Source organism: Miniopterus schreibersii (genome assembly GCF_964146895.1).
Source record: "Miniopterus schreibersii genome assembly, contig: HAP1_SCAFFOLD_98, whole genome shotgun sequence".
NCBI classification, from domain to species: Eukaryota; Metazoa; Chordata; class Mammalia; order Chiroptera; family Miniopteridae; genus Miniopterus; species Miniopterus schreibersii.
The window spans coordinates 194852-222171 of record NW_027669802.1 but is presented as its reverse complement, the minus strand read 5'-3'; the positions used below and the strand labels follow the sequence as shown (position 1 = coordinate 222171).

Genomic DNA, 27320 nt, shown 5'->3' with positions numbered 1-27320 from the left:
GGGGTGGCCTCGAGGGGCTCCTGCGGACACGCAGCACTGTCTGGGGGGGGCTTTGGTCCTTCTCTGGAACGCTTTTTCTTTGGCTTGATGAATTTGACAAAAGCTTTGGCTTTTGTCCAGCGGGTTTTCCTAGTTAGAAGTAGATTTTTAGGTCACAGCCAACCCTGGCCACCCCTCCAATGGTCACTGGGTGCCCTACAGCGAGCTGGGATTTCCATCACCCGCCTGGGAAGTTGGCTGTTAATTAGGGGTTCAGAATGAGGGCCCTCTTTGCCATCACCACAATGATCGTATCCGGGGCTCAGAGGTAGAACCTAATTTGCCGTTAATGAGCACAGACCCAGGATGGGGAGAAGCGTTCATCGTGGCAGAAACCCACACTAGCCTCTCGGGAGACAGAACTTCAAACACAGCCCCCAGCTCTTGGCTGCCTGTGCCGAGTACAGGACGTGGTTCTGCGCTAATCTAATCCATGTTTGCTCCAAGTTCCCAGCAAAATGCCACTTTCAGGAAGAGCCAGGGACCTTCTCATTTGCTGCCACGGTTAATAATAAGTGAAATAGGCTGGGATACTCTGCCCATTCCCGGCACTGAGGAATCTGGGTGGGGGCAGAGGCAGGGCAGATTGGGCCGTTTGAATTGAAAACAGTGCCCCTTGCCCATCCAGCGTGGCTCAGTGCTTAGAGTGTCAGCCTGTGCGCCAATGGGTAGTGGGTTCAATTCCCAGTCAAGGGCATGTACCTGGGTTGCAGGTTCAATACCGGGCCCTAGTCAGGGTGCATGGGAAGCAACCAATGGATGTGTCTTTCTCACATCGATGTTTCTCTCCCTCTCTCTCTCCTTCTCACTCTGCCTCCCTCCTTCCCTCCCTTCCACTCTCTCTAAATATCAATGAAAAAAAATCCTCGGGTGAGGATTAAAAATAAATAAAATAAATAAAAACAGTGAATTTAAGGGTAATACATTGCAGCTGACTGGAAATGGAGGTCCTCTGACCTAACAGAACAACCCCATCTGGGTTTAAATCCTGGCTCTGCATGAAACAGCACTGTGTGCACACAAATCACTCTATTTCCTCATCGGTGCCTCGATTCCTGTCAACAGAGGGGTTAGGCGGAGGCTCTGAAATTCTGTGGTTCTGTGACTTCCACAGAGAGGCCTTGCAGGACTCACGGGGATCCGACTTCAAAGTTGGGCTGGGGTAGGACCGTCTGAAGGACCAGCTCCTGGGGCTCAGGCCCGGGACCAGGGGAAGCCCTGCTGGACAGGGACCGAGCCAGCCCACAACCAGCCTACTGTTCTCTGGAGAAAGGAAGTGTTTGTGGAAATCCCTGGGGTCCCATGAATCCAGAAGAATTTAGGTTCAAGGCCAGGAGGTTCCTGTGCCTGAAGATCATGTGTGCTGGTTCAGGTGTCTGACCCAAGCTTCCTTCCCAAAACAGAAACATGGTTTTCTATGTCCTGAAATCTTGAGACAAAACCTGACGCTCCTGATTTAATGGCTCTAAAACAAGAGACCCCTTTCCCCCTTACACAGGCTCATGGCCAGCTGGCATTTGCCATACCCTGTAGGATAGCCATGAGTATGGAGGGTGGAACTGAAAGAAACCCTAAATCCTGTCTGTGCTGGAAGGGACCTGCACACAGGTGACCTGTCATACAGTGGAAGACACGGGCCCACCCACTGGCCACCGCTCCAGGTGGCTACAGCGTCCCCTCCTCGTGAGAGAGCAAGCCCTCTCTTCTGTTTAAGTCACTGGAACTTAAGTCAACTCACTGCTTTGGAGCCGGATCAGAGAACTGATGCTGAGCCATGAATTTATCTTCTAGGTTTTCCTTTTGTCTCTCTAAGGCATCTATTTCGTCTCTGTAAATAGAGGACAAAGAAAAAACAATCTGGCTTTTAAAATAAAACACATGAATTGACCCATCAGCCCAGCCTGGGACCTGGCCCAGAAGAGCCCGTAGTTTTCTGGGGTTCAGGCATCATGGTGCGCATGACCATCATGGTCGCAGAGGTGGGGATGTGTGAATGGAAGCATCAGACGTGGTCCAGGAACCCTGACACCTGGAGGAGACCTGCTGGAGCACCTAGGACCAGGCTGTATGTCATCTTAGGAGAGGCAACCCTGGATCACCTGAAACTTCAAGCTTGGAAACCCTGAGGACTCTCAGGCCAAGTCAATTCAGGAAATTGTGCACTCAGGGGCAGATACAGGGCTAAGCTGGCATTTGCAGGTGCAGACTTACAAGACCTTCCATGGTGGGCAGGGGTCTGCCCTCAGTCAGTTAGATGGGCATCAAGGTTACAAAAGTCAGCTTAGCAAAGTCAGACCTCTGACCTCGACCCATTCCAATGTTGGTTTCTGATAACACTCCCACGGAAGCAAACTCAGAGCCTCTCTGGGGCCAGACAGAGGAGGAGAGGAGCAAAGCGGGCCTGGAAGGACCAGGCAGAGTGGCTGGGCTGCCCTGGCTGAGCGCTCGGTGCTGCGTGGGACTGAACTCAGCCCCTGCAAAGGAGCGCTGCTCCCGAGGAGGCGGAACTTCTGGTCATTTTCCCAAAGGATCCAGAAACCCAGGGTGTGAAGCAAAATCTCTTAATATCTAAATGCTGGAAATCAGTTCACATTTTCAAAAACACAGAAAGGACAAAAGAGGGCACCCTGCTCATGGGGAGAGGGTGCCTGGCCTTCCTGAGGCAGATGGCCTGCTTTTGTTCCACCCAGTCCCCAAGTGGAGCACGTGGTGATATCCATACAATGCATCCCAGGGGGCTCCTGGCTCCTGTCCTACTCCTGCCTCTTGCAGCTGGTGTGGCCTTGGCAGCTCAGACCCCTGGTTTCCTCGCCTGAAAATGAGTCCTCTGGACCAAGGCAGCTGCTCAGGCTGCTCCAGTCATGAAGCTGCCACAGTCCTGCCTAAACCAAAGGCGTTCCCAGGAGTTCACTGTGGGTGAGCACCCTTGAAAGGTGGTAGCTCGCAAACCACAGGGCCCCCGACCATCGACCCTGCTCTGCTCCCAGCGCCCTTGGCTCCACATCTGCTATTCTCGTCTGTGTTATTCTGCTCCCACAGCCATGCTGCTTGGCCTTATGCTAGAGCGCTTTCCTGTCTGGGTTTGACGGCCTGCCCCCTGCCCCCCTGCCAGCTGCACAAACTCATGGAGGGCAGACACCGCAGCCCTCCCAGGGCTGGGGAACAGTCTGCTCAGAGCGGGCTCAGGAAGCCCTGGCCTCCTGCAGATACCCTCTAATGCAAAACCGTCGCCAGATCATCCCCTTGGGTACCAGGTTCCCTCATGAGTGCCCCCCCACTGGCTAGCCTTCCCCCATCCATGTCAGCAGCAGCACCCAGCTCCCACCACCACACTTCCTTCTACGCCCCCATGGAGCCCCTCAACACATGTCAGGTGTGTATGTAGCTCTGCTCACATCCCATCTCCCATTCTGGTTCCTGGCGACCAGGTAATTGGTCCTGTGCACCTTGTAGGGCCTCCGGCAAACCCAGGACCCTGTAGATATTGGCAGAGGGAGGACAGTCACAGCGCACCACAACCCATTCCCCAGCCCATGAAGAAAAAGCGGACATAGGAACGGCTCAGCCTTCGACCTGAATTCCTTCCCTGGGGGCCGCTCTTTGCTGCTGTCCTATTTTTTAAAGTGAACTTCATTCCAAAAGCAGATCACGAAGCGTCTGGCAGAGGGCAGTGTCTTTGAAAAGCAAAGGCCAATCACCCCACTTGCAGAAACCTAGGACCATCCCAGGGAAAATGAGAGGAGGATGCCGTGGTAGGATGGTCTGTCCCCTCACCCTTGGGATGTGATGCGCCCCAGGGGTTCTCTGCCCTGAACGTCAGGGTCTAGGCTGGAGCTGGAAAGCAGGACCCCTCTGTGGACAGGTCCCAGCCCGCCCACACCCCTTACATGTACTGCTGCTCCTCATGGTACTGAAGTTGATTATCCAACTTCTGCTCCAGAAGCCTCAGGTTCTGGTCCATCCTCTGGATCTTTTCCGAGAGGTAGTGATTTTCTTCCTCCAAGTCCCCCTTGAGATCAAACAGCATCTAAAACACAGATCGACAATGTCTCAAACGCCATGCACCCCATGACTCGTGCTGGGAATCTACTTCCAAAGAGGAAGAGAGCCACGTGCACAAAGATGGCCATTTCGGTATTTGCTAGGCCAGTCGGAATGACTAATACGGTCAATGATCTGGGGACGGCCAAGCCTTCTGTCACTGCACCATCCAATCAGGCAGCCGCTGGCCACGCGTGGAGGCCGAGCTCTGAAAATGCAGCCAGTCTGAGCTGAGATGTGCCATTAGGCAAAATATACAACAGATTCTGAGGACTTAACAATTTTAAAAAATAATGTTACATATCTCATCAATATGCTGGCGGCTGGTGTGGTCCAGTTGGACGAGGACTGTCCCACGCGCCAAGAGGTCTCAGTTTGATTCCCAAGTCAGGGCACACACCTGCATTGCAGGCTGGATCCTCAGTAGGGGGACGTGCAGAACTGAGTGAGAGGACCCGGGTCAGCACTGAGCAAAGTGCCCAGCTGGAAGACAGACATGAAACAGTACTGGGCTGTCTCCATGCACTGCCCGACCCTGCAAAGAGCCATGGCCTGATGAAAGGTGTTTCCTAACACATCCCTGCCAGTCATGGAGTTCGTCCCTTCAAATATTCCTGGCTTCCCCTCAGCCTCTGTGTGACATTCACACAGTCTCTGAGCACAGACCCCAATGAGGGCCCATTCCCACCTGGCCGAGACCAAGGCTGTCAGCCCAGGGAACTCAGCCCGGCGTCCCAAGGCCCACCAGCCCCAGGCCTCACCTCGCATTGTTTGCGGGACTTGGTGAGCGATGTTTCCATGTCCTGGTGCTGCTCCTTCAGCTCGTGGTACCGGGCCTGCCAGCGGTCCACCTCCAGCTCTGAGCTCTCCAGGGAGGCTTGCAGCTCTGTGTTGTGGGCACGCAGCTCCTCCTGCTCCCTCCTCTGCTCTTCATACTGAGCCTGCCAGAGGTCCACCTCCAGCTTGGAGCTGTACAGAGAGGCTTGCAGGTCCTTGTTGTGGGCGCTCAGCTCCTCCTGCTCCCTCCTCTGCTCTTCATACTGAGCCTGCCAGAGGTCCACCTCCAGCTTGGAGCTGTCCAGGGAGGCTTGCAGCTCCATGATGTGGGCGCTCAGCTCCTCCTGCTCCCTCCTCTTCTCTTCATACTGAGCCTGCCAGTGGTCCACCTCCAGCTTGGAGCTGTCCAGGGAGGCTTGCAGCTCTGTGCTGTGGGCACGCAGCTCCTCCTGCTCCCTCCTCTGCTCTTCATACTGAGCCTGCCAGCTGTCCACCTCCAGCTTGGAGCTGTCCAGAGAGGCTTGCAGGTCCTTGTTGTGGGCGCTCAGCTCCTCCTGCTCCCTCCTCTGCACTTCATACTGAGCCTGCCAGCGGTCCACCTCCAGCTCTGAGCTGTCCAGGGAGGCTTGCAGCTCTGTGCTGTGGGCACGCAGCTCCTCCTGCTCCCTCCTCTGCTCTTCATACTGAGCCTGCCAGCGGTCCACCTCCAGCTTGGAGCTGTCCAGGGAGGCTTGCAGGTCCTTGTTGTAGGAGCTCAGCTCCTCCTGCTCCCTCCTCTGCTCTTCATACTGAGCCTGCCAGAGGTCCACCTCCAGCTTGGAGCTGTCCAGGGAGGCTTGCAGGTCCTTGTTGTGGGCGCTCAGCTCCTCCTGCTCCCTCCTCTGCACTTCATACTGAGCCTGCCAGCGGTCCACCTCCAGCTCTGAGCTGTCCAGGGAGGCTTGCAGCTCTGTGCTGTGGGCACGCAGCTCCTCCTGCTCCCTCCTCTGCTCTTCATACTGAGCCTGCCAGCGGTCCACCTCCAGCTTGGAGCTGTCCAGGGAGGCTTGCAGGTCCTTGTTGTGGGCGCTCAGCTCCTCCTGCTCCTTCCTCTGCACTTCGTACTGAGCCTGCCAGCGGTCCACCTCCAGCTTGGAGCTGTCCAGGGAGGCTTGCAGGTCCTTGTTGTGGGCGCTCAGCTCCTCTTGCTCCCTCCTCTGCTCTTCGTACTGAGCCTGCCAGCGGTCCACCTCCAGCTCTGAGCTGTCCAGGGAGGCTTGCAGCTCTGTGCTGTGGGCACGCAGCTCCTCCTGCTCCCTCCTCTGCTCTTCATACTGAGCCTGCCAGCGGTCCACCTCCAGCTTGGAGCTGTCCAGGGAGGCTTGCAGGTCCTTGTTGTGGGCGCTCAGCTCCTCCTGCTCCCTCCTCTGCTCTTCATACTGAGCCTGCCAGCGGTCCACCTCCAGCTCTGAGCTGTCCAGGGAGGCTTGCAGCTCCATGTTATGGGCGCGCAGCTCCTCCTGTTCCTCCTTCAGCTCCTGGTAGTGGGCCTTCCAGTGCTTCGACTCCAGCTGGGAGCTCTCCAGTGAGGTTTGCAGCTCCTTGTTGTGGCTTTGCAGCTCCTCAAGCTCCTTCTTCAGCTGCTGGTGCCGGATATCAACCCTGGGGATGGAGAGACACAGGGCCAAGGGCTGAGGAGCACTCCCAGGCTCTGTCCCAGCTGTACAACCTTACTCAAAACCACAACCTCTATGGGCCTCAGTTTTTCTCATGTGTAGATGAAGGTTGAACAAAATCAGCAGTTTTCAAACTGTCTGTTGGGGTTCTATAAGACTGCCCCTGGTGTCCCACTGTTGGCTTGGGGGACAGGAGAGGCAGGCTCGGACACCACTTCAACAGAGCATCACTATTAGCACTCTTTATACTTAAGGCGTTGGCATCCCTGCCTACCTAGAAAAAGGGTTCTTCTATTAAAACACTTTTAAAAAACACTGAGCCAGAACAATTTTGCTCTAAAACTCTATGCCTATGCCCAGCTCTTCTCCCCAATTCCAAGTCCCTTTCTAATTTCAACTCCTGAGATAAATGTAATATGAGATTCTGGGTACTATGTAAACCCAGTGAAATTATGGTCATCATCATAATTACCCCACTGGGTTTCCAGGGGGAAGATTTATACCAGAAACTCCAATTACCAGAGGCTCATGGACTCAGTTTGAACACCGATGTGTCCAGTTTGGCCTACACAGTTGTTGTTTTTAATTAATTGGTTTATTAAGATTTTAAAATTTTTAAGTTTCACATCAACATTCAGATGTCTAGCTTCTTGGGGGAAAAAAAGCATAAACAAAAGCCCTTGGCCAGCCTCCCATTTGATGCCTTCATATGGTGTGTGCTCTCTACGAGGGTCTGGTCTGTCGCTGACACTTCTCCCCCATGCCCTAGACCTGCCTGGCCACCAGAGGCACCTGAGTTTGCAGCCCTTCAGGACATGCTAAAACAAGGCTGTGGGAAGGAAGGCTTCCTACAGTCATGACTCTGGATTGAGACAAGACCTGGACTCGAAACCTGACTGTGTCAACTAGGAGCACTGACCTTGAACAAGTGACTTAATCTCACTGAGCTGTTTCTTCACCTGTTCAAGAGCTCAGTCAATTCCCATGATTCCCAGTATAATGTTCTAGCATCACTGTGAACACAGAATCAGTGTCCACTGAACTTGTTCCCCATGCCCCTATAAGTCTCAGGGCACACTTGTGTCAACTGAACAAGACATAAAGATGCCTGTGTAACACACTCACAGCAACAGCACTGTGACTCCTGCCTGCAGGAGCCTTATCTACCACTCGTGTCCTCCCTGTGAGGCCCGGTGCAGCACTGCACATGGGAGCACTAGGCAGCACTCAGCACTCCATTTGGGGGCCATTTCAAACAGCAAAATTGCCACCCAAAAGCACAAAACGAGAAAATCATGGCACTAACTGGGCCATGAGCAGGACGCTCATTTGCAGTGTGAGCCCTGGCACAAGGCAGGAGTCAAAGGCCTTGTCGGCCTCAGCTGCAAATGTGCGCATCAGTCAACACCAGTGTCCTGCACTCTGGGCACATCCATGAAAGGCCACAGGTGCCAGTCTGGGGGTTACAAGGACATTTCAGCCAGTAGGTGATTCATACACAGGGATTTCGTGAATGAGGACTGGCTCTCCCTCCCTCCCTCACAGGACCGATCGCTGGAGTTAGAGGCTGAAGGTGCCCGGGCCCGATGCCATCATCACCATCACCAGTGTGTGTGGTGAGGCTGTCCAAGCCCAGACAGGGCCCCATCCCAGGTGTCCCTAGTCCTTCCATCCCAGCCACCAGCTGGAGTCCCCTTTTACCTTCTTACCATCCATCAGTTAACATGACAGGGTTGGTAAAAATACACCATCACCAGAGGACTTTCTGGAGCTTTGCTCAGCGGGTGCTGAGTGAGTTGGTCTGAATGAAACCCTGGCAGACGCCGCTGCGTGGGGCGGGGCGGTTACCTGTCCAGCTCTTCCCGCAGCCTCCGGTTCTCGTCTGTGACGTTGTCATTGACCCTCTGCTCCAGCTGCAGAGCCTCCCGCTCAGTGCTCAGCAGCTTCTCCAGCTGCCCCAGCGCCGCCCCGTGTCTCACCATGTCCTTAGGCCTGTGGAGGGAACATACCCACTAGGAACAGGCACCCCAGAAGACTGCAGAGCCTCCCAAAAGCAGCTTCTCTCTGCAGAGCTGAGGGGGATACGGATGGGCAGGGAGTGGGCCTGGGCAGCTGAGAAATGGGAGAATGGCAGTTGGGACAGCCTGGGGCCAGCTCTGGGGGATCTCCTCCAGCTGCGGAGCTGAGCTCTCGTCCTCCCACCTGAGGTGTCTCCGTGGTCCCTTCTAGTCCCCGTCACAGCAGCCTCCCTCTGCTAGTCTGCTGAGAACACCACGACTGACCGGAGGCTTGCCTGGTGGGGCCCAAGCAGCTGCCAGGGGCGAGTTGCACATACACATGCACACACACAGACACATCCTGCTCCTCAAGGCACTGCCAATCCAGCCCTTAACCTCCCCCATAACTTCCCCCTCAGTTTGGGGCTTCTATTTTCTTCCTGCCTCTATCTTCATTACAGAACAGTGTCTCTGGAGGGCAGTAGAGCACAAGAGGGAGGCCCTGACCAGCCCTTGGCCAATCCTCTAGTGTCCAGGGACAGCCTGATCCTCCTGCCTGCTGGAACCTCTCATGTCCAGGGAACCTCTTGTGTCCAGGGATGGCTCAGGAAGTTCCCCCCCAGGCCGACCTTCCTGTCTGCTGGAACCTTCCAAGTCCAGGGATGGCTTGGGAGCTCCCCACTTCCAAGGTGCTGACTGAGTCGTCTGCAGCCCTCCACCCACCCCCTATCAGCTGTCCTTGTACCATCTGCCTGGAGCCAACACTTGTGGAGACTCAAACTCGGAAACCTGCTCAGGCGGCTGTTTCAAGACAAATGTGCGTATGGCCTTTAGCCACGGGCAGAGGCTGCCCCGAGTGGGAAGTGAAAAGTGGGGGTGGGCTCTGCCTGACTTGCAGGGTGGTGATCTTTCTCATCCAGGCTAACCATTCTGGAAAAACTCATCCCCTTTTGACAAAGAGGGCCATGGACCATTAGGGTCCCGACTCCTGCCTCCCAGTTGTGTCTTGGACAAGCACACTGGTCAAGCATATTCCAACCATTAGTAATTGCCCTGCTGCAGGGAAGACACTGAGTGAGTCTTGCTCCCACTGAATCCCTAGTACGGGGTCTGACATCAGCCAGCGTGTGCTGGGGAACGAGTGAGTGTCCGTGTTGTGTCAAATGGAATGAATGCAGAGCCATCATCCCTGTCTTCCAGGCACCTGCACCACAAACCTGTAGCCCGGCTGCAGACATACCAAGGGGTCTCTAGCTATCTTTCCAACCAGAAAAACCTACAGAGTAGCACAGTAGGTCCGCATGTTTTATGGAGCAAGAAGCTACAGGAAAAACAGCAATGAACTCCTCCTTCAGAGCCAGTCAGATTCCACCTGCACAACCCTTCCCAGTCTGAACAGACATTAGGAACACATCATGACACTTACAAATATAACATTAGGTACATCATGACACTGTTATAAATATAACAGGACATTAGGTATATCATGACACTGTTATAAATATGACAGGACATTAAGGATGAGGCCTGTAAGCACCTGGTGAGGGGTGGGCACCACACCAGTTTCCCATCATTAGTCAGCTGGGTGCATTCCCGCCACATCTAGACACAGGACCCACATCCAGTAGATGTTCACTAAGCATCACGTGAACACAGTATGGGTGCGGGAGGAGGAGGAGATGGAGATGCCAAGAGGCTCATGACGCTCATTTTGGCTGGAAGGAGCAGGCCTAATAGGAGCAGACGTGCCAGCATCCCGAAGGATGGAGTCCTGGGTAGGAAAAGGGGGTGGAAGGCCCCAAAGACAGTCAACAGGAAGTGCTAGGTAAGTGAATAAATGAGTGTCATTACCCCCAGGCTCACGACATCATCAGATGCCCTCACCAGGCTTGGCTGGCTTAGCGGCCTCCCTGGATCCCTGCGAGGGAAACTCCTGCCCTTCAGCTGCTCCCACTAAAGACCCAGCATCTGCTTCGCGTCTTGTGAGGCAGAGTCACAGGAAACACCGTCAGCAGGGACGTCTCACAAGCACAATGTGTGGACAACAGCTCCCTCCTGCGCTGCTCCAGGTGTCTGAGAGGATCCCCCCTCTCCCGCCTTTGAGTCCCATGCACATCCACCTCCCCCAGGCTCTGGGTCCTGCTGCACCTGCCCGGGGGCCTGGCGCAATCAGGATCTGCCCGGCAGGAGCTCGGGTCATGTTGGCGGACTGCATGCACACAAAGCCCCCATTTGTCAGGAGCACAAAGTTAAGATTTATGCATTTCAACATACATCAGTTTTACCCCAAAGAAAAGGCGCATGGAGGTAGAGAGGAGGTCACGATGAAGCGAGAAAGGCAGTGTTGACAAGGACTGAAGCTGGTGATGGCACACAGCGCTTTCACTGCACTATTCTGTGTATTCCTATCTATTCAAAAGTTTTCAAAATTAAAAGTTAAAAAATAAAAAAGCCCAGACTTTGAGACTTTGACAGGGAAGAACAGGCCTGGGAAGCTAGGGAAGCACATCACTGCAGACAGGCAGCTCGGTGAACGTCCCCCGACATTCTTGGTTTGGAGACAAAAGGAAGAGGGAGTAGGAATCCTCAGGGGAGCCGGGCCCCCAAAGCTGACACGTGGTTTCCCTGAGCTGGGAGTAGTGTGCACACCCTTCCCCCTGGGGACCCTCCTGCCCCTGTCTCCAGCTGCACAAAAGCCACACCGCTGAAGGTGAAGCTCCATGTACTTCTATTCACTGTGAAGCAGCAGGTCCAGAGAAAACTCGAGGGGCCAGAGCGAAGGGGGGACAGGAGCCCAGGGGAGCCCGCCAGTCTGCCCGCCAGCAGCCGGCACGCACCTATGCTTTTGAGTCTTGTACACCAGCTCCAGGGTGCGATGCAGCAGCGTCTTCTGGCGGCTATACTCGTCCTTGAGGGCCTCGTACTTCCCTGACAGGTGCTCGTGGAGCGAGCCCAGGCTCGTGTGCTCCTGCAGCAGGGCCTCATAAGCTGCTGCCAGCTGCGTCTCCTCCTCGGGCCTCCCCAGCTGCTTGGTGGCGAGCTGCTGGGCCTCCGGGCCCTGCTGCGGGGCCTGGCTTTCTGCCTCCAGCTCCCCGAGCTCCTGCTCCTGGGCCTGTGACTTCTGGCTGCTGCTCTCCAGGGTCTGCTGCAGCCTCTGGTTCTCCAGTATCAGGCCCTGGTTCTCACACTCCAGGGCGTCGGTGGCTGTCTTCAGAGAGGAGACCTCCCTGGCCAGCTTCTCCTTCTCCTTCTCCAGCTCCGCCACCTGCTCCACCTGCTCGGTCATCTGCTCCAGGGCCCGGTACAGCTGCTGCTTCACCAACTGCAGCTTGTTGAGGCTGGTGCTAGTCTCTGCCACCGTCTGGTGGAGGTCTCTGCTCCCCTTCTTGATGTCCTTCATGCAGGCCTCACTGGTGACTTGTGACCTTTCCCGCAGAGACCGGACCAGTTCGTTGAGACAAACCCTTATTTGATCAAGATCATCGATCTGCAAGAAAACACAATGAAAAAGACACAGGCAGCTGTGTGAACATATTTCAGGGGTTTGGGTCCAAACTAGGGGACTAAAGTGTAGGCCTGGAAAGACCACCCCACCGTGGACCCAACAGAAGTCCTAACATTTCCCAGAGGCCTGATATGGACAAGAGGTGAAAGGCATGGAGATCCTCACTGAAACAGTTCAAGTCAAACACATGCACAAGAGCCAGGATGGTTTAGAAACATAAACTACATCTCCTCCTACTTAACACAGTGAAAGTGATGTCCCTTGGTCCTTTCTATCCTGGTCGACAGGGGCCCGAGGAGCTGGCCCACCACTGTGGCCTCTCCTTAAGCCACTCTCCCCGCAGACATTGCCCGTGACCTCTCTGCCTTGAACACACACCGCCCTCCAAGCTCCGGCCTTCAGCATCACGGGCTCCTCCTCACCCTCCAGGGCTCAGTGTGTGTCAGCTCCTAAGAGAAGCCCTGCACCACTATTTAAATGTCCTGCACCTAGCAAGGCTCTCCCAGGACTCACGCACATTCCCTCAATAGCACATGTCTGAAGTTACCTGGCTTGTCACCTGTCATTCTGACTTCTAAACCATAAGCCAGATCAGGGTGAGGACCGTGCCTGCCCTTGCATGATACACAGCACCTTCTCAGCACCCTCTTCAACTCCATGAGAGAGGCTGAAAGTCAAGTACTTGATACCGAGCCTCCCTTGCAGCTAGGGCTAGTCATGTGTCGGGTCTGGCCAATGAGATGTTGACAGAGGGTCCTGGGGAGAACTTCCCTCTGCACCTTCACTCTCTACCTTCTTCCTGCTCATTTTTTGGGGGAGGTACAATAGTCTCTGCCAAGACCAGCAGAGCACAGAGAGAGAAGCCTGGCTCCTGATGGCCTCACTGAGATGCTGTCCCACCACTGGACTGCCTACCCTGGGACTTCTTGTGGTCGGAGGCAAATCAGCCCTGGAGGTTTGCCAGCGTGCTCAGTGTGACACTGAGCATTTGGAGAAAGTTCATTCTTTGTCCTGTGGGGCTGACCCATAAGCTGCAGGACACTTAGCAGCATCCCTGGCCTCTACCCAGCATAGCCAGGAGCACCTCCTCCCTCCTCCAAGTCATGACTATCAAAAGGAAGATGGCCAGTGTCCCTGGGAGGCAACATCTGCCCCCATCCCCCTGCTGTGGCTGAGAATTGCTGTCTGAGCTGCAGCTGAGTGAGGAAACCAGAGACCCGTGGATCACTGATCAATTACCAGGACATGGCTATGATCCTGGACTCTCCTTCTTGCAGGCCGGGGATCCAGGGGAGTTGTTCACTCTAGAGGACCTACCTGTCTGGCCTTGTCAGCCTTCAGAGTCTCCATGTGGCTATGCAGTTGTTCTCTGTCTTCCATCAGCTCCTCACTGAGGGCCTCCAAATCCTGGCTGCTCTGCTTTTCTTTCTGCAGCTCCATCCGCAGCTCTTCAATCTGCAGAGCCAAAGCCCCAGCCCATGCAAAAGTCAGTTTCATGAAGTGAACTGTGATTTAAAGCAAACCCCAAAGCAGTCACCCTATAGAATACTTTTTTATTATTTTTTAAATTTATCTTTATTGTTGAAAGTATTACAGATGTCCCCCTTTTTCCTCCATTGATCCCCTCCCCCCTGTACCTCTCCCCCCAGGCCTTCACCACACTATTGTCTGTGTCCATGGGTTATACATATATGCATTTGAGTTCTCAGATAAATCTCTCCCCACCCACCCCTGCCTTGCCTCTGAGATTCGGCAGCCTGTTTCATGTTTGTATGTCTCTGGATCTATTTTGTTCATTGGTTTATTCTGTTCACTAGAATCCACATATGAGTAAGACCATGTGAAATTGTATTTCCCTGACTGGCTTATTTCACTTAGCACAATACTCTCCAGGTCTCACCATGCTGTCTCATAGGGTAAGGTATCCTCCTTTTTTACAGCTGCATAGTATTCCATGGTATAAATGTCCAAGAAGGTGCTTGATATGATTTCAATATTCTTGAACTTGTAAAAACTTGTTTTGTGTCCTAACATGTTGTCTATCTTTGAGAATGTCCCATGTGCACCTGAGGAGAACGCGTATTCTGCATCTTTGGGGGGAAATGTTCTGTAAATGTCAAATCGACCTAATCTTGTGTCTCATTTAGAACCACTGTTTTCTTGTTGATTTTTTTGTCTGGAAGATCTATCCAGTATAGTTAGTGGGGTGTTAAAATCCCCTATATAACTGTATTGCTGTTGATCTCCTTTAAAGTTTCCAGAAGTTTTGGTTTTGTTTTTCTTCAGCCTGTATGAGTCCTTTGTTCTGAAGTGGGTCTCTTGTAGATAGCATATGTTTGGGTCTTGTTTTCTTGTCCATTCAGCTACCCTGTGTCCTTTGATTGGAACATTTAATACATGTATATTTAAGGTTATTATTAATAGGTACTTATCTATTGCCATTTTAATTCTTTATGCCTATGTTTCTCTCTCTCTATTTCTACTTCTCATTAAAGCAGTCCCTTTAACATTTCTTGCAATGCTGGTTTGGTGGTGATAAACTCCTTTAGCCTTTTTTTTTGATCTGGGGAGCTCTTTATTTCACCATCTATTTTGAATAATAGCCTTGCTGGATAGAGTAGTCTTGGTTTCAGATCCTTGTTTTACATTACCTTGAATACTTCATGCCATTCCCTTCTGGCCTGTAGAGTTTCTGATGAGAAGTCAGCTGACAGCTTTATGGGAGCTCCTTTGTAGGTGACAGATTGCTTTTCTCTTGCTGCCTTTAAGATTCCTTTTCTTGAATGTTTGGCATTTTAATTATGGTGTGTCTGGATGTGGGCCTCTTTAGGATCTTCTTGCTTGGGGCTCTTTGTGCCTCCTGAATTTGTGTGATATTTTCCTTCACCAGGTTCGAGAAGTTATCTGCCATTATTTCTTCAAACAGGTTCGCTAACCCTTGCTTACTTTCTGCATCTTCTGGCATTCCTATGATTCAAATATTATTATGTTTCATGGTTTCCCACAGCTCCTTTAACCTGTCCCCATTTTTGGTTGTTTTTTTTTTTTTTTAATATGTTTTTATTGATTTCAGACAGAGGAAGGGAAAGGGAGAGGGAGAGGGAGAGAGAGATAGAAATATCAATGACAGAGAGTCATTGATCGGCTGCCCCTTACATGCCCCCACTGGGGATCGAACCCACAACCCAGGCATGAGCCCTGACCAGGAATTGAACCCCGATCTCCTGGGTCATAGGTCAATGCTCAACAGCCGAGATATGCTGGCAGAACTGTCCTCCTGTGTTTTGACTGTTTTCTTTTTGGTTCTCTGAGTGATTTTTCCCTACACTGTCTTCTAATAAGCCTATCTTCAGCTTTCCCTAATTTGCTGTTTATTTCTTCCAATGATTTTAAAAAATTTCTATCTACTATGTCATTCTTAATTTCCTTCAGTATCCATTTATTTCTCATGCTGTTGAGCATCCTTATGATCAGTATTCTGAACTCTATATCTGATAGGTTGCTTATCTTCATTTCATTTAGTTCTTCTGGAGAATTCTTTTGTTCTGTCATTTGGGGCTTGTTTTTTTGTCTCCCCATTTTGGCTGACTGTTTGAATTTGTTTCTATATATATTAGGTAGACCTGCTAGGACTCCCAGTCTTTTTGGAGAGTCTCTGGTGCAGGCCAATGTCAGACGCTGTTTGTGACTGGCCTTGAGTACCATGATTGAAGTTTTCCACACTCCACAACTTGTTCCCGCTGCTGGGGCTGGCTGTGTTTGGACAGGACCAGGATGTGCATCAAGGCCTGCTTTTCCAAGCCCTGGGTCCAGAAGAAAATTTGGCAAAGACTCAAAGCACCCAGATGCTGATTGTTGTTAAGTATCTTAATGAGCCTCAGGCTGTAGAAACTTCACAGCTTGGGGTGGGAGGATTTCCAACAGAGTGGGGCAGTTGCTTCTCCCCCCTCCTCCAGGCAAAAGCTGCTTGGAAGGCAAATGTCTGCCTGAGAAAAATGTCCTCCACTGTATGGGGGAATGATTCAACCTAGGAATACAGATGGCTGCCCTCTGAGCTCTATCCTCCAAGCCAGCACCCCTCTATTCTCCTCACACAGGTCTAGTTCACTCTGTCCTCCCTCTGCCACAGCCCAAGGTGACTGGCTGCACAGGAAACTTTGTGTGTTGGCTCTTTAAGAGGTGCCTGCATTTCCAGCTGCTTCTCACTGGCAGACAGAAACCCTGCTGGTTTTCACAGCCAGATGATATGTGAGCATCTTTTTAGGTTCTTGTGCTCCAGGCTGGGAAGCCCATCCTAGGGTTTAGACCCCAGAGTTCTCAGTGGGAAACCCCTACAGCTGAAATATCCCTCCAGATCTTCAGCTGCTGCCTGTGGGATCCCAGCCATCCCTCTCACACCTCCCCACTTCCAACCAGTCTCTATGTGGTCTCCATTTTTTGTCCTTGGTTATGAGGGTGCTCTCCAACTAGTCTTCAGTTGCAGTTAATTATTCAGGATGGTTTTTCTATATTTTAGTTGTAATTCCAGTTTGGTCCTGGGAGAGTGTCAGTGCAGCTTCCACTCAATCTACCACCATCTTGGAATCTCCCCCAACGGACACTTTAACAGGCCTTTCTCAAGGAAAACCCTTCTTCCTGCCCATTTCTTGGGGAGGTACAATAGTCTCTGCCAAGATCAGCAGAGCACAGAGAGAGAAGCCTGGCTCCTGGTGGCCTCACTGAGATGCTGCCCCACCACTGGACTGCCTACCCTGGGACTCCTTGTGGTCGGAGGCAAATCAGCCCTGGAGGTTTGCCAGGGTGCTCAGTGTGACACTGGGCATTTGGAGAAAGTTCATTCTTTGTCCTGTGGGGCTGACCCATAAGCTGCAGGACACTTAGCAGCATCCCTGGCCTCTACCCAGCATAGCCAGGAGCACCTCCTCCCTCCTCCAAGTCATGACTATCAAAAGGAAGATGGCCAGTGTCCCTGGGAGGCAACATCTGCCCCCATCCCCCTGCTGTGGCTGAGAATTGCTGTCTGAGCTGCAGCTGAGTGAGGAAACCAGAGCCTTGTGGGTCACTGATCAATTACCAGGACATGGCTATGATCCTGGACTCACCCTCTTGCAGGCCGGGGATCCAGGGGAGTTGTTCACTCTAGAGGACCTACCTGTCTGGCCTTGTCAGCCTTCAGAGTCTCCATGTGGCTATGCAGTTGTTCTCTGTCTTCCATCAGCTCCTCACTGAGGGCCTCCAAATCCTGGCTGCTCTGCTTTTCTTTCTGCAGCTCCATCCGCAGCTCTTCAATCTGCAGAGCCAAAGACCAAGACCATTGAAGAGTTAGTTTTATGAAGTGAACTCTAATTTGTAGAAACCCCAAAGCTGTCAGCCCCACAGATACTTTAACAGGCCTTTTCTCAAGGAAAAACCTTGTTCCTGACCTTTGGGAGGTCCAACAGCCACTTCCAAGGCCAGCAGAGCAGGGAGAAACAAGCTGGCTCCTGATGGCATCACTGGACCGCCTCCCCGCATCAGGCCTTGTTCTGCAGTGACTACTTGTTCTACCCTTGACCACTAATTCTCAGCCCACAGATTGCACCTTCAGCTCATGGTAGAGAAAAAGTTCATGGCCCCCATCGGTCAGCCTCCCTCCTAGCTCACCACTTCTCCCTCTCTCTGCTTCCATCTTAGGCCTTGTCTACTACTATCCTTGGAGCCAGGTCACATGTCCTGGGGCCAGAAGCCACACCCACTGCATATCCTGCAGGAACTCCACCTGGTTGAGGACATTCCTATTCACCCAGCTTCCTGGAGTAGTCCTCTGCCATGCCTGTCCTTCCTCTCACCCTCCAAGTAAATGTGTTCCCAAGGCCTGTCCTCTTTCCCCATGTGGCTCCCCCCTCCACAGCCCACTGCCTGCCACAGGCCAAACCACCTTCCATCTTGCTTGTACAATGGCCCAATCACCAGCCCCACACTAAGTTCTTCTGCTGGGACACACCAGTGCCCAACCTCCCTGAACAGGAACGGCCAAGATCAGCACTTCTCTCACACTCTGTGCCTGACACCTGAACAACGTGATGGACACAGACTCAGACTCAGGAGGCTAGGGCGGGACCTAAGGTTCTGCTCCCAGGTGAGGCCCATGCTGCTGTCCTTCCCATTGACACCAAACTCATCACCAGCTGGGAGGTGGGAGAAAGGGTTGCTTCCTGCTACCAATGTGACCACAAGTGGGTTTCCATAACTGACACAGGGCCAGCAAGCAACAGGCATCATCAGGAGCCTCTGTCAGTGTGAAGTGTTTAGCACACAGCTCGCAGGTGGCAAGTAGGAGGAAACAGTTGATCCCTTGTGAGAGCCCTGCCCCCCCCCCACCAGAACTTCTGACATAGTCGATTGGGGCTGGAGCCCAAGAATCTGCATGTTGACTTGTGACCCTGATGCTGCTGGTTTGGGGTGACTGCTCTAAACAGTGGATCTCCAAGGTCAAAGATGGTTCTCAAAGCCTTTAAAGACCCTAGACCTCAGGACACCAATTAAACCCTAAGACCCCCAGTGACCCAGTGGGCAGCCAGGAACAAGAGCCTGCTCTTTTCACCTGTCTGGAGTGTGGATGGCACAGGTAGCTTTACAAAGCTCCCAGAAGGATGGCTGTTCTAATGTCAGCTCTGTCCTCTTGTCTGGGGGAGAGCTGCCCTGCCTTTATCTCACAGGTCTGGTTTCTGTCTCCAGACTCCTCTGGAAACAGCAGCCAGGCTTGCTTCTTCCCCATGAGTGGGGAGGGCCAGGCACATTGGGGCTCCCATTCATGTCCTCACATGCCCCTGTCAGCACACCAAGCCCCTGATGCAACTTGGGGACTCTCCAATGGGGGAGCCTCATCCAGCCAGAGCCAATAGCAACATGCGCTACAACACGCCACGTGCGTGTGTCTTTCTCAGAAGTAAGAATGTCTTTCTGGTCCTTCCTCATCACTGCCCCACTTCCAAGCACCAGGCCTGGGCTCAGCAGGGAACCAGGCATCTCCTCAGTGGCAGGGACCATACCTGAGAGTGGCTCTGAGGAGGAAGGCCCTGGACAATTGTCACCAGCCATCATTCAGGGAAGGGTACGGGCTCAGAGGAATCTAGAGCCTTGTCCAAGCCCCACAGTGAGGATGTGGCCGACCCCAGCCCTGCTCTCTTTCAGCCAGGGCCTGTGGAGTATCCCCAACTGCCACCTTGCTCAGCCCCCTTACTGTAGATACTTCACTCTGCTGCCCCTTCCCTCCCAGAGAAAGAACGTTACTCCAACCTTTGTGTATCTGACGTTGCTTCTGGTCTGAGATGTGACTGCCCCAAGTCACACCCACACTGCTAGACAACCCCACCTTTCTCTCTGTCTGATCCTTTCTGCCCTGGACTAGAGCCCTTGTTCCTGTCAGTCCCCAAAGGACTCCATTCCCCTAGGAGAGCTCGCTGGGCTGAGATGAGAGCTGTTCCCACAGGGTTTCTCATCCCTCCCAAAGCACCGGACTTGGACTCATGGGGTGAGGTTGTGGTCCCCAGAGCACGAAGGTGCCAGGGACCAGCCTATCAGCCCCTGTGCTGCCCTGCTGTTCCCATGACAGGCCCCTAAGGGGCTGCCTCTCTTCCTCTGACAACCAGGGATCCTGGTTGAAGAAATGAACTCTTGGGATATCAATGCAGTTAGATGCTGGAGAGGCACCTCCTCTAAGATCCAAAGAAGTGTCCTGAGTTACAGGGAAGGATGTTAACTTCGGGAACTGGGGTTTAGAGACATTCAAAGCAAAGTGAGCCTACAACCTGGGTGACACTCTGAGTGGTGGGAGACCAGAGCAGCACCAGGGGGCTGGAGACTCCAGAGCACAGGGTCCTGGCTGACCCCTTTCCCTCCTTCTTGGACACCTTCCAGAGTGGCCATGTTGTCTAGATTTGTCAGAGGCTGTGCCTTCCCTCACCCAGGAAGGTCAGTGTTGGGCCATGTGCCCTGTGGTACTTAGCTGATGGCTGAGAGGCACCATCCACTCCATGTTAAAGGGGACTGGTCACCTGCCAGGCTCAGGGAAGAAAGCACAGCCAGCCCTGCTGGGTCAGGACAGATGCAGCCAGGTCCCAAGTGGGCCAAACAGGAAGGGAAGCCCCCAGGATGGAAGGAGGAGCCCTCCACAGAGCAAAGGGCCACCTTCCCAGGGCTCCTGGCACCTGGCACAGGGCAGCTCTGGTCTGGGAACGGTGGCCCCTCTTTTCTACCAGGGACTCTGAGCCAAGACATGGCTCCCAAGGGCTGTGGCAGGAACACATGGTGTCCTACCAGGGAACTGATCCAGAGAGGAAGCATGTGTGGGACCCGATAGATGGGGGGATAAGGAGTTGTGCCAGGGTGATGGCACCCACCGCCAGCCCTGCTTGTGTAGAGGAGGGGCTGGAGTGGACCCCAAGGAAGGAGAAGCATCAGCGGCATCTCTTGGGCCTGCGGGCGCTGGGCCACAGGTCACATCGCAGGCCTTCTGCGGCAGACAGGGGAGGACCCGCCGAGTCAGAGGTCTCATCTTTCTAATGGAAAATTCTTATTATTTCAGCCGAGGTTGGTCTGCCATTTAGAGACATTTCCTGCGCAGGCCCACGTGAGCCTAAGAACCCCACACTGTCCAGTGGCTTTCCCAGTGCTGGCTGCACCGAGGGACATGGCATGAGGCAGGCTTCCTACTGTCCCACAGAGAAAGGACAAACTATTTGCCAGCTACTGTGCTGAAAGGCACACAATGCCTCAAGGGGACAAGGAGACTGAGTCATGGAACCCTGGATGTCCCACGGGAGGCCTGGGCAAACCACTCCACAGGAGGGGCTGCCCTGAGCCTCACCCAGAGATAAAGTGCCAGCAGAGCTGGACCCAGGTCTCCTGCCTGCAGCCCATGTCCTTCCTGCTGCCGATGCAGCTTCAGCAAATGACACTGGTGGGACTCATGGGTAGGTTGGGACAGACACCCAGACACCTGAAAGCACCAGTCCCACAAGGTGGTCAGCAAGAGTTCCCTTGCCCTTCCCTCATCCAGAATGTGGTCAAGCTGTGTGCAGAGCCCACAGTGCCGCCCTGCCATCCCCGGTGTGGCTGTAGGAACTGATCCCCTGACCCAGAGTGGCCAGCACAGGAGGCCATCCTAGCCTCTCCCAGCCCTCCTTGCTGTGGGAATGGGGTCCTCCTGACTGCAGGACGAAGCCTGGTTTGTGAGCCTGCCTGTCCCCCAGATGTCCGTGTACACTGTGCTGCTGGGGAGACCCAGGGGCTGTCCAGAAAGGAAATGCAATGCAGCCACCTCCCCCCTCATCCCACCGACGGGAAGGGGAGTGAGCACGGACCTTGTTCACCCGCAGCAGTGCCCCGAGATGGCCCATCAGCGATCCCACACTCAGGTGCGCGTCTCCCGTCACTGCTCCTCTCCCACGCCCACCTGGGGCTCTCCAACAGGGCGCTGCTCTCTTTCCATTAACAGCTTACCATGTGCTGGACCCTTCATCTACACTAACTCACATGACCCTCACACCACCTATTAGGTGGGTCCATCGTCAACCCCATTTCACAGATGAGGGCAACAATGCACACAGAGGTCGATCTTGTCTGGTCACTCGCTGCAGGGACACCTCACGCTGCCTCCTGACTCTTCTCAGTGATTAATTGCCCTTGTCCCTCTGCTACCCCTATGGCTGCCCTGGATTCTGCATTTCTCACAGCTGCGCAGCCTCACCAGAACCTGGGGGCTCCACCTGGCCTCCTGCTTGCCCGTGGGTTCCAGACACCACCCATGGTTACCTTCTGGCTGAGCTGCTCGTTCTCCCTCTCCGGCTCCTCGCACTTGAGGCTGCTCTTATGCAGTGCCAGGGACGTGTCCTGCAGCCCCTGGATGGTGCTCTGGAGGCTCTGGCTCTCCTCCAGCTTCAGGATGTTACTGGAGGTGCATTCCTTCAGCTCAAATTCAGACTTCCTGGAGGCTGAAGTTCAAAGTCGAGTCAGAACCCAGATTCCAGGGGCCTCCATTTCCCCTCTCTGCCCCCGGCCTCAAGATAGCCATCAGCCCGAGCCCGAGGCTTGAGGGGTTGGGATGGTCTCCCACAGGTCATCTGGGTACCCTCTCTTTTTCACAATGTGCTGTTGCAATCAGCACTTGAGGGTTCCTCAGACCACTATGGCCCCTGCTGGCTCAGCTGATATCTCCCAGGGGGGCGACCCAGAGCTGAGGAGGAAAGCAGGTGACAGTGAAGAAGCCAATGCAAAAGTTCAAGGCCATGGAACTGCTGGAACCACTTTTACCAAGTTCTAACCTGACTGTCAAGTCAAGGATTTCAGGGACTAACAGCGATGGCAAACAGATGTCGTTTTCTGTGCCAGCTCTGAGTGGTGGGAGTCTGGGTAGCTCAGCTGGGGCAAGGGGGGGCACAATAATTGACCATTATGTCCACCAGGGGTGCTAGAGGCCATGGGGAACATATGCCCAGTACTTGCCAAACCCAAAGAAGGTCCTTTGGACAGAGATTTCATTTTGTAATTTCACAATTACATTGGAAAAGGAATGACATAGTATATCTATATTGCTTTAAAAATCCGAAGCGAGATAAAATGTAAGTTAAAGATAGAAAACTTTACTTTGCTTTTAAACAGCTTAAATGCAGAATAGAAAAGGGAGCACAGATCCAAGGAGTATGGGGGTTCTGGGCCCCTTCCTGCCACACCAGGTGCCTGAATTTAGGTAAGTCCCAGGACTTTTTCAGGAAGAAAAAATGAATGTATATGAAAGCCCTCGAAGGAGGGCTCAGGGTTATTCCCTTGCCTGTCCCTCCAGTGCCACGTGCTCAGCCCTGGGAGCCTATCACACTGTATTGCTAATAGTGCAGCACCTCCACCTGCTGCTGCTTCACCACCCTAGGGGCTGGGAGAACACAGGGGCGGCTTTCACAGCAGGCACATCAAGCTGGAAACAGAATGTGTGTGCCCAGCAACTCTGGACCATCACAAGGACAAAAGTGTCTGCACCCCGCCCTGTTTTCTCATGTCCCAACAAGGAGAGCAGGGCAGACCCAAGAAGTCAGAACATGCTGAAGACCCAGCAGCAGGCAGCTCAGCAGTGCAGCAAATGAGCCGTCATGGTCCTGACTCTATCCCAGCGCTGACCACACACAGACACGCGCCATCAACACAAGGAGACACGTGAAGGGCTTCGTCCTGACAAGGCTACAAACGATGTTAACCGACTAAAACACCTGTAATCCACACACTGCCGTCATTCGGACACTACCTTTACAGCATTCACTTTAAAAATAACATTTTTTAAAACTGTGCTGAAATATATTCAACACAGAGCTCACTGTTTTAACCACTTTTAAGCAAGCAGTTCTGGGGCATTAGATACATTCCCACTGTCCTGCAACCATCACCAATGCCCACCCCAAGCTTTTCCATTGTCTCACCCGAAGCTCTGCACTCATGGAAATGATTGTGAAGGTTCTTCAGGTACAACAATGGAATTCACTGCAAGCCTCATTTCCTCTCCCATAAAAGCCAGTGCCTCAGGCTATTATGATGACAACAGTTTATTGGGAAGACAACCAATGGTTCTTTACTGGGTGCTATGCTCATGAGCACCCCAAGAACCAGGGCAATGGGATATCTTCTACTAAGGCAGGGCGATAAGAGCAGCCTTCTTTTGTTGGTGCCCGTGGGCCAGGCACAGCGTGTGCTTTGCTGTCTCCTCTCAGAGGATATTCACAGCAACCCTGTAAGGCAGCTTCATTGCCCCTATTTTGCAGATAAGAAAACAGGTTTAAAAGGGGTCACCTAGCTAACAAGTGGAGGAGCCAGGACTCTAGGCCAGGCCTTTCTGCCTCAAAAAGTCACCATACCACCCACGCACAAGTACATTCCATTTTGTTCATGAGCTTCCAGTGAAGCAGTAGAAGTGGGAAACACGGAGAATAAATCACTGCCACTGACCTGAGGGGCTCACAAACTACCTTGACCAGTCTGAGTCAGTGAGGCTTTCCAGCCCCACCAGCCACCCTGGTCTCTTACAGAAACACATTGGGTCTGAGATGGTCCCTGCCAGCTGGCACCACCTCTGTGTTCCTCCAAGGGGCAGGGGTCCTCCCGGATGAACTTGAACTCCCAGACCCCGAGGGACTCCCTGTTTTCCTGAGGGACTCCTCGGCCCCAGGACTGCAGCCACATAAACCACAGAAAGAACTAACATCTCACACAGATCAATAGATAGTTCGATGAACTGATTTTAGGTTTGGAACTGATGGGACCCCTGCAAGAGAAGAAATATCCAGCTGCTTTCACCAGCCTTTCCATTATGCTTAGGACTGTTAATCAGAATTGAAAAAGCAGCCCCCTCCCCAAACCAGCCAAGAGCCTTCCTGCTCTGTAAAGTTCTCAAAAAACATTCCTTGCACCCTCAGGTGCATGTTGCTATCTTTGAAACCAGGAACTGGCTATTGTTTGCCAGGCACTGAGGCTTCCTGATGCACTGGCACCCCCCAGCCACCTACCCCTGGCCAACTCAACACCTCCTCTGTCGGGGGTGTTGGGCAGGGCGCAGACACAAGAGGGAGAGAAAGAGGCCTGGGTCCCGTGAGAAGCAGCCACTTAGCAGCCCCTACCCAGGGAGACAGAGAACAGACAGCATCCATCTTGCCCAATCATGCAAATGAACAGAGGAAATAATGCCCAGGGGACATTTATAGTGAAGATTAGTCACCCCTGGGAGCTTTCAGTCACCCATAGGTAGATCTGAGACATTCTCTGCAGTCAGCTTGCTGTAGTCTGTGAGCTGCTGCGACTGTCCATATGGGAACAGAGAAATCTGGCAACACTTTGTATTGCATGCCAGGCCCTTCATGTTCTCCTGGGGAGAGCTGTGAGGAAACGACCCTTGAATAGAGTCCTATGTCCTTGACGTGAGGATGGGCTGACACATAAGACTCAGAGCCAAGGGCTCAGCTCCCTGAATGAGGGAGGCACCACAGCTGGGCTGGCTCCTGGGCACCTGGGGCTGCGGCCTACCCTCCGACAGGGGTGCGTCCTGGGGCAGCTGCTCCAGCGTCCGGCCCAGGTGGGCGGACTCACTCGAGCTCCCCCGCTGAGCAGTCTTGAGGACTGTGATCTCCTCCAGCAGCTCCTCGGTGCGCTTGTTGTGTGTGTCTTGGTCCTAATGCAGGAAGAGGGAAGGCGTGAGGATGCAGCCTGGGGCAGACCCTGGACAGGCCCCAGCCCCTGTGCATCCACCCTCATTCCCCCAGATGAAGGGCCTCCGTGCACCTGCTCACTTCCCAAAACACAGCTGCACAGAAATGACTCCTGCAAGGCCCAGCTGTGAGAGTTACAACCACTAAGAGATGTTGAGCCAGGGACCTGGGTGATGAAGACACCTGAGGTCTCTAACTGAGTGCTGTCTGAACAAAGTAGCTACAGCACAGGCCTTAAAGCAAGTAATGTGATGAAGGCAGCTTTGAGGCCCCTGAGCAGGCCTCGGGCCTAACACACCTCGGAAAGGCCATGGGACTCACAAACCACAGCTCAGCCTGCATCACACACACCAGCAGAGACCCTTTTTGCAACAGACACCCATGTACATCGATCCTTACAGAAAAGCAGCACAGCGGTCAAGCCCTATCTGGTTGGGGTACCCTAAGTGGTGCCCACTCAAGCTGCTGAGCTTAGCAAGCGTCTCTCTCAGTCAGCGGGTCAGCTTGTCAGCAGCAGCACCAACCCAGTAGCTGAAAATCAGAGCAGGGCACCACATAACCTGACACTGCCCCAATCTGTGTTACATGGGTCACAACAGCTTGTAATACCAATTCCAGGTCCCGCAGCTTCCGTGTCAGCTTCAAGTTCTTCTCCTCCAGCTGGTAAAGTTCGTCAAGCTGGGCCCGAGCCACAGCCAGCTGCTCCTTCATGATGGACTTGGTGTCCATCAACGTGAAGTTATCTTGTACCAGCTCCTGGTCAGCAAAAACATACACGAAACCATCAAATTAAAGCCCCTGCTTCATGATGACAGCGTCCTTCCAGGCATCTGGGCCCAAACCAACAACCTAGGGATAAAACTGCCACCACAGGAAAAGTCTGTCTCCACTTTTGAGCCCCTGCACCTTTTCCAAGAGGCCAAGCCAATGGACTTTCTCTATGAAAAAATCCCCGAATCAAGAAGCTATTTAAATCTGGGAAGGAAACACTTCCTCAGTGTCCCCTTTTTGCCGGGCGGGGTGTGACAGTGTGTGACATGTGTAACCTCTCTGGTTAGATGAGTGTACCTCCTGACAGGTATGGGACTTTGCTGAACCTGATTCCTTAACAAAAACGGGCTGGGGCTAAGAGTCATTGCCGGGTTTCAGGGCTGAGTTTAGGCCTCTCTATCCAACATTCACTCCACTGATCTGGGTCCTGGAAAAAAATGGCTATTCAGACAGGCTTTCGTTCAACACACAGTTCCTATTTGAACATTTTACACACGCCCTCGGGAAACCAACGGCTCTCCGCAGTTTCCTGGAAATGAGGAGTCTGTAAGACACAACAAACAAATAAGTACTATGGGCCTACTATGTGTCAGGCACATGCTGGGTGTGGAACACAAAGGCTTGTCCCTTGCAGGCCCCTCCCAGGAGGTGTCTGCTGGACTCACTCCTGTCCCAGGTGCCCAGCACATGGGGGAGCCACTCAGCTCATTCCCGCATCTCTGCTCCCTAACCCCAGAGCCCTGCCTTCACCACTCAGGATCTTAGGGGGACTAAATCTCCCCTGAACGCCTTCACAGTCTGCAAACATGCATACACGGGAACCTGTTCCTTTCTCTCAGTGGGCAGTTTTCCGAGGCTTGCCCCACTCACAAGTTCTAACAACTGGGAGTGGCAGGTAGCTCCTGCTTACCCACCACCTGTTCATTTTCCCTGCATGGGCCAGAATCCAGGGTTTTTAGTAGAGGGGAAACCGTGCACCTCACCATCAGTGGACACAGTTCTGATCAGAGCCTAGCAGCAGGGAGGGTTTGGTCATTAGGACTCTGGATTCACCAGAGTGCCCTCTCTCTGCCTGTCTCTGGCCCTGCACTAGGCGATCTCTGTCCCTGACACATTCACTCTTCACAACAGCCCCGAGAGGGGGCAGGGACAGTCACTTCCTCCACATGAAGAGGCTGACTTGGGTAAAATAAGGAATAAGCCCCAAGTCACAAAGCCAGCAAGGGGTAATGCTGGGGCTTGAACTCAGGCTGGGGAGCTGAAGACTTGTGTTCTCTCCACTGCCCTCAGCTGCCTGCAACCCATCCTTAAG

At 53.2% G+C, this 27320-nt stretch overlaps 1 protein-coding gene across 1 annotated transcript in view; it reads right to left on the bottom strand.

Moving 5' to 3' along the window:
• The window catches only part of LOC308552042 (protein Daple-like), a gene marked incomplete at both ends in the record, with an annotated part of 65168 nt that overhangs the window by 16921 nt on the left and 20927 nt on the right, over positions 1 to 27320 (bottom strand). Inside the window, 10 exon segments of the mRNA XM_081163008.1 lie at positions 3435 to 3514; positions 3927 to 4066; positions 4842 to 5003; positions 6324 to 6498; positions 8361 to 8504; positions 11347 to 11996; positions 13332 to 13469; positions 21810 to 21988; positions 25056 to 25200; positions 25847 to 25993. Coding sequence (XP_081019134.1) covers positions 3435 to 3514; positions 3927 to 4066; positions 4842 to 5003; positions 6324 to 6498; positions 8361 to 8504; positions 11347 to 11996; positions 13332 to 13469; positions 21810 to 21988; positions 25056 to 25200; positions 25847 to 25993 — 1960 coding nt within the window.